The 14,917-nt window shown below is 37.2% G+C and overlaps 1 protein-coding gene across 4 annotated transcripts in view; it reads right to left on the bottom strand.

Moving 5' to 3' along the window:
* The window catches only part of SPEN (spen family transcriptional repressor), a 91,724-nt gene that overhangs the window by 14,575 nt on the left and 62,232 nt on the right, over nt 1-14,917 (bottom strand). For all 4 annotated transcript variants that reach the window (XM_032650816.1, XM_032650806.1, XM_032650823.1 and 1 more), the window contains 7 exons: nt 14,459-14,619; nt 12,039-12,239; nt 8,334-8,485; nt 5,145-5,270; nt 4,682-4,795; nt 3,460-3,573; nt 2,066-2,166 (listed from right to left, as the gene is read on the bottom strand). In XM_032650816.1, coding sequence (XP_032506707.1) covers nt 2,066-2,166; nt 3,460-3,573; nt 4,682-4,795; nt 5,145-5,270; nt 8,334-8,485; nt 12,039-12,239; nt 14,459-14,619 — 969 coding nt within the window. The remainder of the gene's footprint in view (nt 1-2,065; nt 2,167-3,459; nt 3,574-4,681; nt 4,796-5,144; nt 5,271-8,333; nt 8,486-12,038; nt 12,240-14,458; nt 14,620-14,917) is intronic.

Below are 14,917 nucleotides of genomic sequence, written 5' to 3'. Positions count from 1 at the left end.
TGAGGGCCACCAAGATGGAGAACCCTCCCTACAGACACCTACGTTCTCTTACATATGTTCATTCTCTCTCTCTCACACACACACATACACACACACACACACACACACACACACAGAGAGAGAGAGAGAGAGAGAGAGAGAGAAATTTAGAATGTGGATTCCAATCCACTAGTGAAAAACCATCGAAACCTTAGAAGTTCAACCTTTTGGAAATCTGGCTGTAGGGGACATTTTTCATTAAAAAACCTCTCAAGTATTCAATGACCATTACACTATACTCCATGAGGAAATGAAAAAGAAATATATACCTTCTATGATTTAAACAAAAATGAAGTGGCAAGAAGAGGCAGTAAAAAGGGAATGCATTCAACAGGTTTCTGGGAGCACGATCAGGATTTTGCCTCATCCTTGTCATAAAGCCCTTTTATACTTGAACTTGAGTGTCTAAAGGCATCTGTCAAATGGTCTTTTGTCTAACACACATCTAAAGGGGTGGAGAACTAGTAGTAACATTCCAGGAGACTTAATCAGAGACATGTTTGGACAAACAGGTTCATCATATGGATGATAGTTTCCATTTTCAAATGTGATCAGCTACTGAAGAACCTGGTGACACTGTTAGGGTGTTTTAATATATTTAGTATAAAAAAGAATCAATCATCAGTTCTGGGGCAATTTTTAAGCTAACGGAGACAGCCTGATTCAGACTGTGAGACCTTAAATGATTGTGAAATGTTCCCACAAGCTGCAGAAAAAAATACTACAGTCCCATGACTGAAAACATTAACAAGGAGAAGTAAGGTATACTTTTCTTTTCTTTTTTTTTGGTTGTGCCTCATGGCTTGCGAGATCTTAGTTCCCTGACCAGGGATTGAACCCAGGCCCACAGCAGTGAAATCACCCAGTCCTAACCACTGGACCGCCAAGAAATTCCCAAGGTTTACTTTTTACACAGCTAAACTTACCAATTTATATCAGCTTTGGCTTACTGATTCACAAATTTAAGAGATCTGAATTTAAAGCTCTTGACAGTCTTTTGAAAGTTTTTATTTTTTTAAATTAATTCTATGAGCTCACGCGTGGTGACAACCTGGATGTTGTCACTACTAAATTCACAGGGCATTTAATAGTTTACAACGCGGGGCTTCCCTGGTGGCACAGTGGTTAAGAATCCGCCTGCCAAAGCAGGGGACACGGGTTTGAGCCCTGGTCCGGGAAGATCCCACATGCCGTGGAGCAACTAAGCCTGTGTGCCACAACTACTGAGCCTGCACTCTAGAGCCCGCGAGCCACAACTACTGAGCCCATGTGCCACAACTACTGAAGCCCACGTGCCTAGAGCCTGTGCTCTGCAACGAGAAGCCACCACAATGAGACGCCTGTGCACCGCAACGAAGAGTAGCCCCTGTTCGCCCCAACTAGAGAAAGCCCGCACAGCAATGAAGACCCAACAAAGCCAAAAATAAATTAAAAAAAAAAAAGTTTACAATGCATTTCAACAAGTTATATTTAATTTTAAACTGTAAGGCAAAATGATTTGTACATAGTTATAATCTGGAAAACAGTAACTCTTTTAATGAGTATTCTCAGGGAGAAAATACCCCAACTCCCATGAGCTACATGAAAACTGGATCCATAAAAATCAGTTTTTATGTGTGTTTGTTTTTGTTTTGTTTCTTAAAAATATATATTTATTCAGCTGCGTCAGGTCTTAGTTGCGGCATGCGGGATCTTTCATTGTGGCACGCAGGCTCCAGAGGATGCAGGCTCAGTAGTTGCGGCACGCAGGCTTAGCTGTCCCACGGCATGTGGGATCTTAGTTCCCAGACCAGGGATCGAACCGGTGTCCCCTGCGTTGGAAGGCGGATTCTTACCCACTGGACCACCAGGGAAGTCCCTTTATGTGTTTTTTATGTGTTTCTTTCTGTATGTGGGGATAAAAGGGATAAGTTTGGGGGGAATGAGAGTAGCAATAAGGGGTAAAAAACAAAATTTAATCCCATCTAAATTTTACGTATTAGAAATTTTAAAATTCAAGCTATGGTGATAGGTTTAAAATACATACCTTCTTTCTGCTAACATTTCATAGAAGTCTCTGATATCTTGACCAGATTTTTCCATACAGTGATAAAATGCCAGCTGACTTTCCCGATTTGCAAAATCCACCTTTAAAAAAAAAGAATACTGCGTGTTTAATCCAAGTTTCAGATTTTAATGATGGAAAGTGTTACCAAATTTGAAAAATTCTTCCCAACATAGCCTTCTGGATAAATTTCAAGAAAAAGTAACTTATCTAAGTGAAACAGTCCTCATAACTAAAACTGTATTTTTTTAACCTGAAATCGCTCTCAAATTCTACACAAATCTTGATAAAGAAGTACAATTTAAAGTTCTAGAACCCAATCCTGAGGAGTGGAAAAAGCAATATGGAAAACTGAAACATACCTATCATGATTCTAGGTTGTCAATTAAATAATCAGACCAACTAAATCCAGTAATCTATTGTGCATAATTTGCTGGAACCACACAGTTAGAACATAAAATATGGAAGAACATTTGAACTTTACTCACAGCCAGGCCTCAGAGTCACTTAAAGCATGATACCCACCATCTATCAATATCTTATTTCGAAAAGACTGATTTCAAGCTAAATGTCATAGTTATTAAGTGCAAAAATTCCTTCAAACTATCATAAACAAAAGTTTCTAAACAAAAACACCAGACAAATATCGTGCTTTCAGTGGTTACCCACTCTTTAGGAGAGGAGGAAAGAAGATGAAGAGAGGATCGTTCAAGAAGCTGGACTGATACCTGGAGCTCCTGGGTGTGCAGAAACCCACAGGTGACTGTGGGCCAGCCTGCACTAAAAGCACACAAGTGAGCATCAGGTACCTGGGGCATAGAGAAGCACACATCCTTGAATGAGAGGATTTTTAGGGAAGGTTCTGTGGCTAATGGTTTAAAAGACACTGTGCCCTTAAGTAGCTAGCCAAATATAAAAAATGTAGGGCTTCCCTGGTGGCGCAGTGGTTGAGAATCTGCCTGCTAATGCAGGGGACACCGGTTCGAGCCCTGGTTTGGGAAGATCCCACATGCCGCGGAGCAACTACGCCCGTGAGCCACAACTGCTGAGCCTGCGTATCTGGAGCCTGTGCTCCACATCAAGAGAGGCCGCGCTAGTGAGAGGCCCGCGCACCGCGATGAAGAGTGGCCCCCACTTGCCACAACTAGAGAAAGCCCTCGCACAGAAACGAAGACCCAACACAGCAAAAATAAATTAATTAATTAATAAACTCCTACCCCCAACATCTTCTAAAAAAAAAAAAAAATGTAGTATCGCCCTTAGAAACTGAGGCCATATATACCGCATGTCCTGTAAACCAACAAAATGCCAATTATTAAGAGGCTGGGATCTGAACACGATTTTGTTTTGCTTCTGTTTGAAGTCATTCTGCACACCTTAATTTTATTCCCACCGATTTTCCTCCCCTTGGTCTCTTTTACAGCTGCTTGTGCATATTCAATTTCATTGTAGAGAACCAGGGCCATGCCTTTTAAGCGGTCAAACACCACCTGTAAAAAAAACGACGACAAAAAAAAAACAAGAGGCTCATCCACTAGACTTAGTGTTAGTCCCAACAAAATTCTAAATCACAATGACACTGCTAAGAAAATATATATATATTTTTTTATTCTAGAAAAAATTTCAGGCTTTTCCGATGATGCATGTTATACTGAAAACACAACAAAATGTCGTAGGGACCATTTAGAACCATGGATATTGTGGCTTGAGGTATATTATGCCTTTACTTTGTTTTTCTGTATTTACTTTATTTTACTGTATTTCTTTATTTTATGTTGACTGACTCATTTTGGCTCAAAAAAACAACACCCCTGAAAAAGGGGGAAAAAAGTAAAGAGTACTGAATCAACATAAATTTCATATCGTACATCCACTGTACTTCAGCAAAAAAAAGAAAAAGAAAAAACTACACTATAGCAAAGGAAAAATAAGAAAAACACAGTAAGTTGCAATGAATTCTGGTCATAAGCAGCACTGTCTTAAAGCTTTTGGACTTTTAATTTATACTAAACAGTCTTTAAGATGTGCTTCTTCAAACAACAAAAGCTACATTTAAAGAAAGTCAAAGCTATGCAACATACCTACCACAGTGTGAACCTGCTTTCAAGAAGTTAAAATCTTTACCTTCACATAATGGAATGGGGTCCAGAGACCCTTTCCCTGTTATGTTTGTGAATGTGTTACATAACAAACATTGGTTAGATGAGTATTCTGTTGTGTGTCCTTTAAAGTCATCATGGTTTAAAAAAAAATCAAGTCTAATTACATGTTAGTGTGAATGTAATTATACAATTAGACTGTCTAATGTGAGATAAAGTTACAGAAATCCCTAAGAAATATTCTATTTAACAGTATTATGCAGATTAGTTCCAAAATTAATCATTTTGGCGGGTTCTAGATAGTTTCTCAAAATACTCATATCATAAGCTAATAGATGCAAATGCTCTTCTAAACCCAATTTTGGAAAAGAGAATTTTAATGTATGAGTTACTAAAGAAAAGAAAAAGTCAGTACTAGAAACTGGGACTGAAAGGACAGAATATCAAAAAAAGGGAGTCAGAAGTAACTTTAAACCACACAACCAAACCTCCCACCTACCTTCACCACAGGCCCATATCGGCAGAAATGTCGTGTTAAATATTGATCCGATACGTTTGAAGAAAGCCCATCTAACCACACACAGTTTGTAGGCATGCTCTTTCCAAAACCCAGCTGAATACAAAAGGCAAAATTTCTATTAGTTAAGTCACCAATTATTCAACAACAAAATTCTGAGAAAACTTGTCTTCTGTAGGAATCTTATCAAACCAACACCTCAAGTGGGAACCATCAGGTTAAAATCAAACAGAAACTGACACAAAAATTATCCTGCCTGGCTAAGCGAGGATTAACTCAGATTACAGTATAACAGGATAAGGATGCGAAGAGGTTTATCACCTTTATGGTTATCTAACTGTACTACTATAATTTTAAATAATTAGACATATGAACAGAAAACTCCAAATCTTAAAAAAAACGCAGCGACTATTAACAGCACAATAACTTATGTAAATTCCTTTACCTTGAGACGATTATTTCCAAGGTATTCCCCATCCATCTTCTTAATAGCCTTACAAACGCTGGCAATATCACAGTATTGCAAGAACGCATACTGAGGAACTCCATTTACTTTCTTAATATCAATATCCTGAAAAAGCCAATGGATGGATACCACTTAGTGATATGCCAATAAAAAAATAAATCAGAATAAACCAAGTCCATATGAGCTACATATTTCTCAAAATAGTCATATTCCCCCAACTCATTTTCTTAGTTACAATTATACATCTTAATGCAACTGTAAATTAACAGCCTAAAAAACTATTCAACACAGCATTTGTAGTCACAAACCATGAAATCCTTCTCACGTGAAGCTCTCTGCAGAAGAGCAACTGCAGCGCAACTCAAAACTCAAAATTTTAAATCCACAACACCTGTGTTAAGAGACATTTATGAGAAGAAAAAAAAGCAGCCTATTTAATGAAAATCTAAGAAATAATTCTCTTCTGCAATATCTAAAATCCTTATTAGGGGTAAGCCATTTAAAATATAGTATCTGAGAAGAGTAAGAATGATAAAGAAATCAAGTTTTCAAAAAGTGATTTAAAATACGCAATCCTAAATTAGAAGACTCATTCTATCAGTATATCTAACTGAATCAAACCTGGTGATGATAAATGTGGTAATAATCTCTCATAACCAGAATGAAAGGATTATATAAATACCTGAACTACTCCGTGAAGATGCATTAGAACACCATCCCTGGGTTAAAGAAACACTCTATAAAGGAATACCCCCATCTCTTTGGAATGCTCAAAACCTGTAGTCACATCTGACATTCCGGTCCTGCCTATTAAAAGGAGGTAGTGAAAAAACCTGGCTTACACAGGAAAATGGTCCAAAGAAACCAGACACCTGGATGGCAAAACTTGTACTTAAACAATAATGAGCTGGGCCATATAGTGCAGATTATGTATTGTGATTATCTAAGCCTCCTTAAGGGTCACAAGCCAATAATCAAAACCTGAAACAGAGCAAAATGAGTAATGCATTTAAAGAGCTGTTTGATGGGTCTTTAAAAAAAAAAAAAAGCAATAATTTACACTCAAAATTTTTCTAAGTAATGGTAAACAGAAGCTGTTTTCATCATTATGTAGAATGTAATAACCCAGGATAGCTCTACTTAAGAGAAATGTTTCAAAGGAATATTGGTGGGTAGACTCACTAAATAGGTGCTTCTGGCTACAGCATAATCCGTTATGGATAAGTAGAAGGCCATGTTCTCAAAGTCTGTATGTCATTAAACAGTGACAATCATGAGCAATTGCAAACATGGTAAGATAACAGTTTTCAAACAGAGTACTGACATGTCCACCTTATTGATAAGCATAGCTCTTAAAACACAATAATCATCCCATTTTTAGCAACCCTGGTGATGAAAATGTATCCATGTGCCCAAATACAACTTTTATACTCCTCCAAAATTTATAGTAGCAGCTACATTCAATAAAAGTATGTTTGAAAGTTTTATCAATTCAAAGCCTCATGAATGCCAAACAGCAAATTAAAAAACAGATCGTGGTATAAAGACAGAAGAAGCTGGAGCCCAGATAGGTAATTGAGCGTCTAGTCACTCATCCAGGTAGGCAGTAGAGCTGGAATTAAGAGTATACACTACCCTCTGGGCTTCCCTAGTGGCGCAGTGGCTAAGAATCTGCCTGCCAATGCAGGGGACACGGGTTCGAGCCCTGGTCCGCAAAGATCCCACATGCTGCGGAACAACTAAGCCCATGTGCCACAACTACTGAGCCTGCACTCTAGAGCCCGCAAGCCACAACTACTGAAGCCTGCGTGCCTAGAGCCTGTGCTCCACAACAAGAGAAGGCACCGCAATGAGAAGCCCGCGCACCACAATGAAGAGCAGCCCCCGCTCGCCGCAACTAGAGAAAGCCCGCGTGCAGCAACAAAGACCCAATGCAGCCAAAAATAAAATAAATAAATGACTTTAAATTTAAAAAAGAGTATACACTACCCTCACAAAAATACGAAACTGAGAAAAGTTGAAATAATTGAAAAAGAAAGATGAATGTTTTGCTGGTATATCTAAATATACAGCTTCTCTCTTTTTTTCTTCACTTCTACCAACCACTTCAATCTCTTGCCTCAAGCCCCTAAAGATGAGGTTTAGCTCAGCCACAAGCACAAGTAATGTTTTATTCACAGGACTAGATTATGCCATTAAAAAAATTAAGAATCTTTTGTTTAGAGCATTAGTGTATAAATACAGATGGATAAATGGACATCACACACACCCTTAAAAGATTAACAATAGCTGTTTCTATCCAAAACATTTTTTTACTCTCCAAAGTCCAAATATACTAGAGTACTTTCTTCACTGTTATTAATATAGAGAAAATCTAGGAAAACAGAAGTATTTCCCTGTTTTTTCAAACACAAAACAAAATAGTATATCCTAAGGGTACAAAGCTGCAACCAAACTATTTTCACTATAATTTGACTCAAGTTTTAAGTCATGGGGAATAGAAAAATCTTTCTATCCCTAAATCTAACAATGACTTGCATAATTTGAAAAATGATTCTAATTAGAATTTCAAAATAGAACTGAGTGTCCAGCATGCTATCCACATTCTAGTAATCCCCAAGGTACTTCTGATGTGCATTGTGATAAAAATAATCATACACTAATCTGCTGCTTCTTTCTTACAAACACGTTTTCTCTTCCAGATTTTCCTTTCAACCCACAGGACTAGAGATGGCATTAAAACAGCACCAGATGGACAAAGATAAGAAAAGTGGAAAGGAAAATATATATGTAAACAAAATACAGACAATTACATATTTTTACATACACACATAAAGCAGTCCCTGCTGGGTTTTGCCAGATCATCTTTTAGCAGCAGTTAAAAACACATAGGGCAGGAGATGCAAGAGGGAAGAGATATGGGGATATATGTATATGTATAACTGATTCACTTTGTTATAAAGCAGAAACTAACACACCATTGTAAAGCAATTATACTCCAATAAAAAAATGTTAAAAAAAAAACACATAGGGCAAATGGGAAAAATATTCATTATACCATCTAAGTATCGTTTTTCCAAATATAATCTCCGCTATGCTTTATGTTTTATGACAAAGATCTAACACTGTTTTTATTGTAAAAACAAAACAAAACAAAACAAAACATACCACAATTTCTCCAAAGCGTTGGAAGATGTTGCGAAGATCATGATAAGTAGTGGTTTTTTCAAGGTTACCAATAAAGAGAGTTCTTGTTGCTTTGGGGTGAAATTCATCTATCCTTTCATCCAAAGGGCGAAATTCATTTTCACTTTCTGTTTCTGTAAGTGGGATGGGGACAGAGAGTGTTTTAAGATATTCATATATCATGGGAAAATCTACTTTAAAAAATCAGATCTCTGAAATATTGGGATTAATTCTCATATAATCTGAAAAATTATATACACCATCAGAAACAGCTCCAAATCAAAAAAAGAATACAGAGCTAGAGAAACTTGTCCAAAAAATTAAGAGAAAGTTAACACCCTGATCTTTAAAATAGAAAAGAAGACTGAATTTCAATCTAAGTTGATTTGTTTTAAAAAATAATCACTAATACAGAAATAGGTTTTAATCCCCAGCAAAAAATAGGTTCCAAAATTATGTGGCAGGCTCTGAATGTGCAGTATAAAACTATAATCTGAAATAAACATAAAATTCAGCTAAAAATAGTCCAGCTTCATTATTTAATTTACATTTCAACATTTAATAAAATAGTTAGCATTTTATGTTTGCCATACCCAACTGTCTAAATGCAGCAATTTTTAAATACAAGAATAATACTTGTATGAAAACTGACTGAAGTAACGCTTATGAAATATCTTCTTTTGGTGTTGCATGGTACCCAATGACAAACAGAAAGAGACTCAATGACTCTTAAGGTTTCTACTTCTTATGATCAAAAGCCCTGGTTCAACGTCTAATTCAATCACAGGCTTTCTCTGAAGCTCCATTTATTAACTTCGTCTAGGTCAGAGACATTCAACGTTTTCTGGATAGTTAATTATAATACAGCCTGTATGTTCTCGCTCTCTTTTTTAATGTAAAACAAACCCATCCCAAAAAGTTAGTATTTGATCAACCTGACTAAATCAAAGTGTTTAGTGCCAGCCACTGAAACATTACTGATGATGTCAATGACAACACCGGTATTAAAAAGACTCAACTTCTGAGATGTTGGGTGAACTCAGCCAGAACACATCTCACTCCTGATTCCAGTTTGATAATGGCAGGTCAGCTTAATCTTACCTGTGTCATCAGAGACTACATACTTTTTCAGTCAGATGGACCCAGAAACTGTCCAGCACTCATACACCTATCTCTACATTTTCATCTTATTTCTCAGGGGTATATCTCACTTTAAGCTCAATTAGGTCTTCTTAAAATTATGTAACTAACAGAGGGCACATACTTAGGAATATTTCATTTAAAAGGAGAAAAAGGAAAAAATAATTCAGGCACATCTTGAGGTTTGTACTTCAAAAGACAGAATCAGGGGAGTTCCCTGGTGGCCTAGCGGTTAGGATTCTGGGCTTTCACTGCCATGGCCCATGTTCAATCCCTGGTTGGGGAACTGACATCCTGTAAGCCACGTGGCGTAGAATAAAAAAAAAAAAAAAGCAGAATGAGAAGGATAAAGCATGATTTGCAACCATTAAAATCTGTAATGAATTCATTTCTACCAAATAGCCCACTTAAAATTTCAAAATCAGAAATTCAGTTGGGGGGAGGGAGGGAGTGGCTTTTCCACATGTAATCTATTCAACCTTCATGACCAGTTTTAAGTCTTACTGTCCTACACATCATTGAAAAGACTGTTTTATCCTGCAATTTCATATTTAGGGGATTGTAATGCTGTGCATAGGAGTACAAAAGCACAATCTTAGAAGCCACCAGAGGTCTGTCTACAGAGTTAGGTTTCTTGGATTTGGATCTTTTTAATTCCAAGACGTCCTTGACCTAAGGAAGCAATCAGCTCCATACGTTTCAATATAAAACATTTATGACAACCATCCAACAGCATAATTCCAACCAAGTGTCCCTAACTCAGCTTTCACATATCCCATTTAAACTGGTGTTTCAATGCTGTCCGATCTGGAAAAAGTACCTTCAGCTCTCCGATGCTTGAACCAATCAAACTTCTCAACATCTTCAGTGGCAGGTGGTTAAAAAGCCCCAATTAACATCCTGGGTGCTAACTAATTAGGTAAAATGATTTTTTTTTACAATAAATATCTCAAGCTAAGCCCACTACTTGGGAGATTAGAAAGTCACCTATTGATAATGCCCCTGAGTTAGATCCTCACTAGTTAATAATTATATATGGCTCTAAAAACTTATAGAGATGATACGACATTCTAAATATTATTCCTCAAAGTCAGTTCTGACCTGTTCCAATTGTGTTAAATAAGAACTCCTGAGTTGCTCTTAGCCCAGTACAAGTTAGGGCAGTACATCTCAAACTTTGCAGAGGAGGGAATGTGAAGGCATAACTTATAATTCCTTTGAAAAAATAGTATGTCTTTGAATTCCTGTTTTATCATAAAATTATGCACACTTCATAGTCTTCACTCTAACAACCCTGACTGTGCCTGTTTTAATATACAAATGACACATTCTTATCAAGGAAATTCTATTTTTTTCCTCTTAATTGTCACATAAAATGAATATTCCAAGAAAATGGGCTATGTTTACCCTATAAATTCCACTCAAAGTTTTAGTCTTAAAGTTCAACTGTCCCACACACTTAACGTGAATGCATAATTTTAACATTTCTATTCATTCTTCTACAGATTCACTCACAAGTAAATCAGGGGTTTTTAAAACTTGAGTATGCAAATTCTAAACCAGTAAGCTGCGGTATGATCAAAGAGTCTGTATTCTAAACAAGCACTGCAGGTGGTTCTGAAACAGGAAAAACACTGACCCAAGTCATGGCTGACAAGACTTCCTGCCTTAGAATAGATAGGTCTTACAGGTAGGTTCAAACAATAAAATGTCCCCTTGAAATTTTCAACGGGTTGCACTCAAAAGACTTAGTCCTGCCACTCTGCCACTATCTTTCAAGGTCATGGAAGCTAGAATAACAGATCCAATTTGTGCTGGGCATAGTGGAAAGAAAACTGGTCTAACTAGTCCCTCAAATTGATATAGTCTGTTTTCTAATTCAGAATAATTCTGTTGTCATTCTCCTTGGAACTATCACCTTATCTCAATCAACTCAATCCTTTTGGGAAAGCAGATTTCAACAAGGGACTATACTTTGCCTTTCACAACTCTTAAAAGTTAGCATGCTCTCTAACAGAAACAGAAGAATCTTTAACCCTTCCTAGCCAAAACAACCTATTTTATTAAGTTGAATGACAAAATGTAACCACTCTTTAAAACAGAAGACACCGAAGGTATGTTTTAAAAAACAGAGCTTGGGGGCTTCCCTGGTGGCGCAGTGGTTGAGAATCTGCCTGCTAATGCAGAGGACATGGGTTCAAGGCCTGGTCTGGGAAGATCCCACATGCCACGGAGCAACTAGGCCCGTGAGCCACAACTACTGAGCCTGCGCGTCTGGAGCCTGTGCTCCGCAACAAGAGAGGCCGCGATAGTGAGAGGCCCGCACACCGCGATGAAGAGTGGCCCCTGCTTGCCACAACTAGAGAAAGCCCTCACACAGAAACAAAGACCCAACACAGCCCAAAATAAATAAATAAATTTAAATTGTTAAAAAAATATAAAATAAAATAAACAGAGCTGGAATACTGTCCACATTCAGGATAACATGTGGCCCTTTCATATAATGGAATAAAAATTACACTAAAACTCAGCTTCCTTGTCTCTTACCTGGCCCTATCCATGCTGTTACTTCAATCTGCATGCCGAAGAAAAGTTTTCCTTTTGATGCAGTCAATGCTTTTTCTTGGTCCTCCTGCTGCCGGAAGAATACCAGACCATACCTTTCTTCTGAAGTTCCATGTATCTGCACTGAAGTCACCTTTCCAAATTTCTTAAATTCATGGAAAAGGCCATCTTTGAGACTTGTATCTAAATCCCCAAACAAAAACAAGTTGCTTATTTTTCTAATTTAGTTACAACTCAAAGTGTAAGATACTAAATCTTTAGTCTGATTTTTGACCTAATTAGCATTAAAACTTTACTTTTTCAAATAAAATAACTCTAAAAATGAATTTTAGAGACTACCGTACAATTCTGAAAATAAACCGGGGGTTAGAAGATATTACTAGTTATTTGTTAGGTAAGAATGATATCATGCTTACACAGGAAAATACCCTTATATTTTACAAATAAATACAAAAGTATTGATCTTTTAAGTCAAGTGTGAAATGATGTAACATCAGGGATTTACTTTACAATAAAAAGGTAACAAAGAACAGGAAAGAAGGAACAGGGAGGCGGACAAAGCAAATGTGGCAAAATATTGATGATTTTTTAATCTGGGGTATGGTATAAGGGGAGTTCATTTTTGCTATACTCCTTCTACTGTGGGTATATTTAAATTTTTCATGATAAAAACTATACAAACACATATATGCATATATAAAACTTTAAAGACTTAGAAAGAAAGCCATATTTCTAGTTTTCCAAGCATCATGTTGATGATAAAATTGTGTGGGAAATGGCATGTAACATGCTAAACAACGTTAAGGCCTTTTACAGATGAATTATACTATCTGGAGGTCTTGTGTTAATTTGCTTCATTATAAAAAGTAAAATTGTAGGGCTTCCCTGGTGGCGCACTGGTTGAGAGTCCGCCTGCCGATGCAGGGGACACAGGTTTGTGCCCCAGTCCGGGAAGATCCCACATGCCGCAGAGCGGCTGGGCCCGTGAGCCACAGCCACTGAGCCCGCGCTCCGCAACGGGAGAGGCCACAGCAGTGAGAGGCCCACGTACCGCAAAGAATAAATAAATAAATAAATAATAAATTGTAGAGAAAGACAAGCCAATTATAACCCCTGTCCATTCCTAAATTACAAAGTAATCTAAATCAAAAGTTCACCAACATTTGTGTCTCAATATCTCTATTCATAAACCTGGTATGTAGGTTTTATAGGCTGTTTTAATAAATAATTTAAGTAATCATTAAAATGCACTTAGCTAAGAAATGCTTAGTTTGGTCTTTGTTGGTTTGACCATCTACTAACAGTTGTTTAGACCATCTACTAACAGTTGTTCACATACTCAATATGCCTGACATAGAAATAAAAATATATTATGGCCAAATGTCAGTCAAAAACATTAGGAATAAAAGACAACGGTATAGCTTTTAACTATATAAAGTGATTATTCATGACTTTCCTCATTTAAAATGTTAATATTTTGAAGTGGATTTCCTATCATAATTTTTTTATATCCAAGTTATTTCACACAGGACTCCAGACCAATATAAATCTAACTGAAAATAGTATTTCTACAATTTCATCATACCAAATTTTCCCTAATATCAAAATACTTAATCCAGAAAGCATTTTTATTCAAAAATGAACCATGCTTTGGGACTTCCCTGGTAGCGCAGTGGTTAAGAATCCTCCTGCCAATGCAGGGGACATGGGTTCGATCCCTGGTCCGGGAAGATCCCACACGCCGCAGAACAACTAAGCCCGTGCGCCACAACTACTGAGCCTGCACTCTACAGCCTGCAAGCCACAACTACTGAAGCCCACATGCCTAGGGCCCGTGCTTCACAACAAGAGAAGCCACTGCAATGAGAAGCCCGCGCACCGCAACGAAGAGTAGGCCCCACTCACTGCAACTAGAGAAAGTCCATGCACAGCAATGAAGACCCAACGCAGGCAAAAAAAATTTTTTTAAATACATTCATAATAAAAAATGAACCATGCTTTCTTTACATAACACGCACCATAAAGTCTTTATGTGTGTATATGTATATGCATATAATATGCGTAATAATGTGTATTTATATATGTATGTGTATATAATTAAGTATAAGTAACATGCAATCTTTTTTTTTTTAACATGCAATCTTTACATATATAACAATCTAGAAACTACATACAGTTATAATCACTTGCTTTTTATTACATGGCATTAAATATCAATGAACCACAAAAAGAAAAAGGGGGAGAGAGTCAAATTGAAAGACAAATAGAAAATATTACCAACACAGTCAGATAAGAAAGAGAGCTATTTAAACAAATTCTGTACAAAGTATAGAATTTAAGTTGCTCAATCTCTCATTCCCCAACAGCAGCAGAGAGGAAAGTAGAGTAACACAAAATTCTACCTGTGGAGCGTACTGGAAGATTCTGAACCTTGATCCCAAAACTTTTACGCGGCTCATCTTTTTCCAGGGATGAAAGCAACTGGGAAGTGGGTGCTGGGACTGCTGCAGATTGAACTGATCGGGCTGGAGAGTCATCACTTGAACTACTGCTGGAATCAGTGCTACAGAAGGGGGGAAAAAAAATCAAACAGGAAATGAGTCGCATATAAAACTTCTTAAAATTAACAAATGGCAATAATTAAAAGGTCTAAATTTCAGGTCTGGGATTTCTAGACACGCTACCTTCTCCACATCTATTTCATACTCTACCTTCAGAGATGGCAGAAGACAGCAAATACCAGCCTGGGAATGTGGAAGTAAAAGTAACAATCTTTTATCACCACATGCCACCGAAAGACCAATGTTTCGTTCTGTGCAAAATCTGAACAATTTTTTCCAAATGAAATATGACTAGTAAAC

This window comes from Phocoena sinus, chromosome 1 (assembly GCF_008692025.1).
Source record: "Phocoena sinus isolate mPhoSin1 chromosome 1, mPhoSin1.pri, whole genome shotgun sequence".
NCBI classification, from domain to species: Eukaryota; Metazoa; Chordata; class Mammalia; order Artiodactyla; family Phocoenidae; genus Phocoena; species Phocoena sinus.
This window is presented reverse-complemented; position numbering and strand designations above follow the sequence as displayed.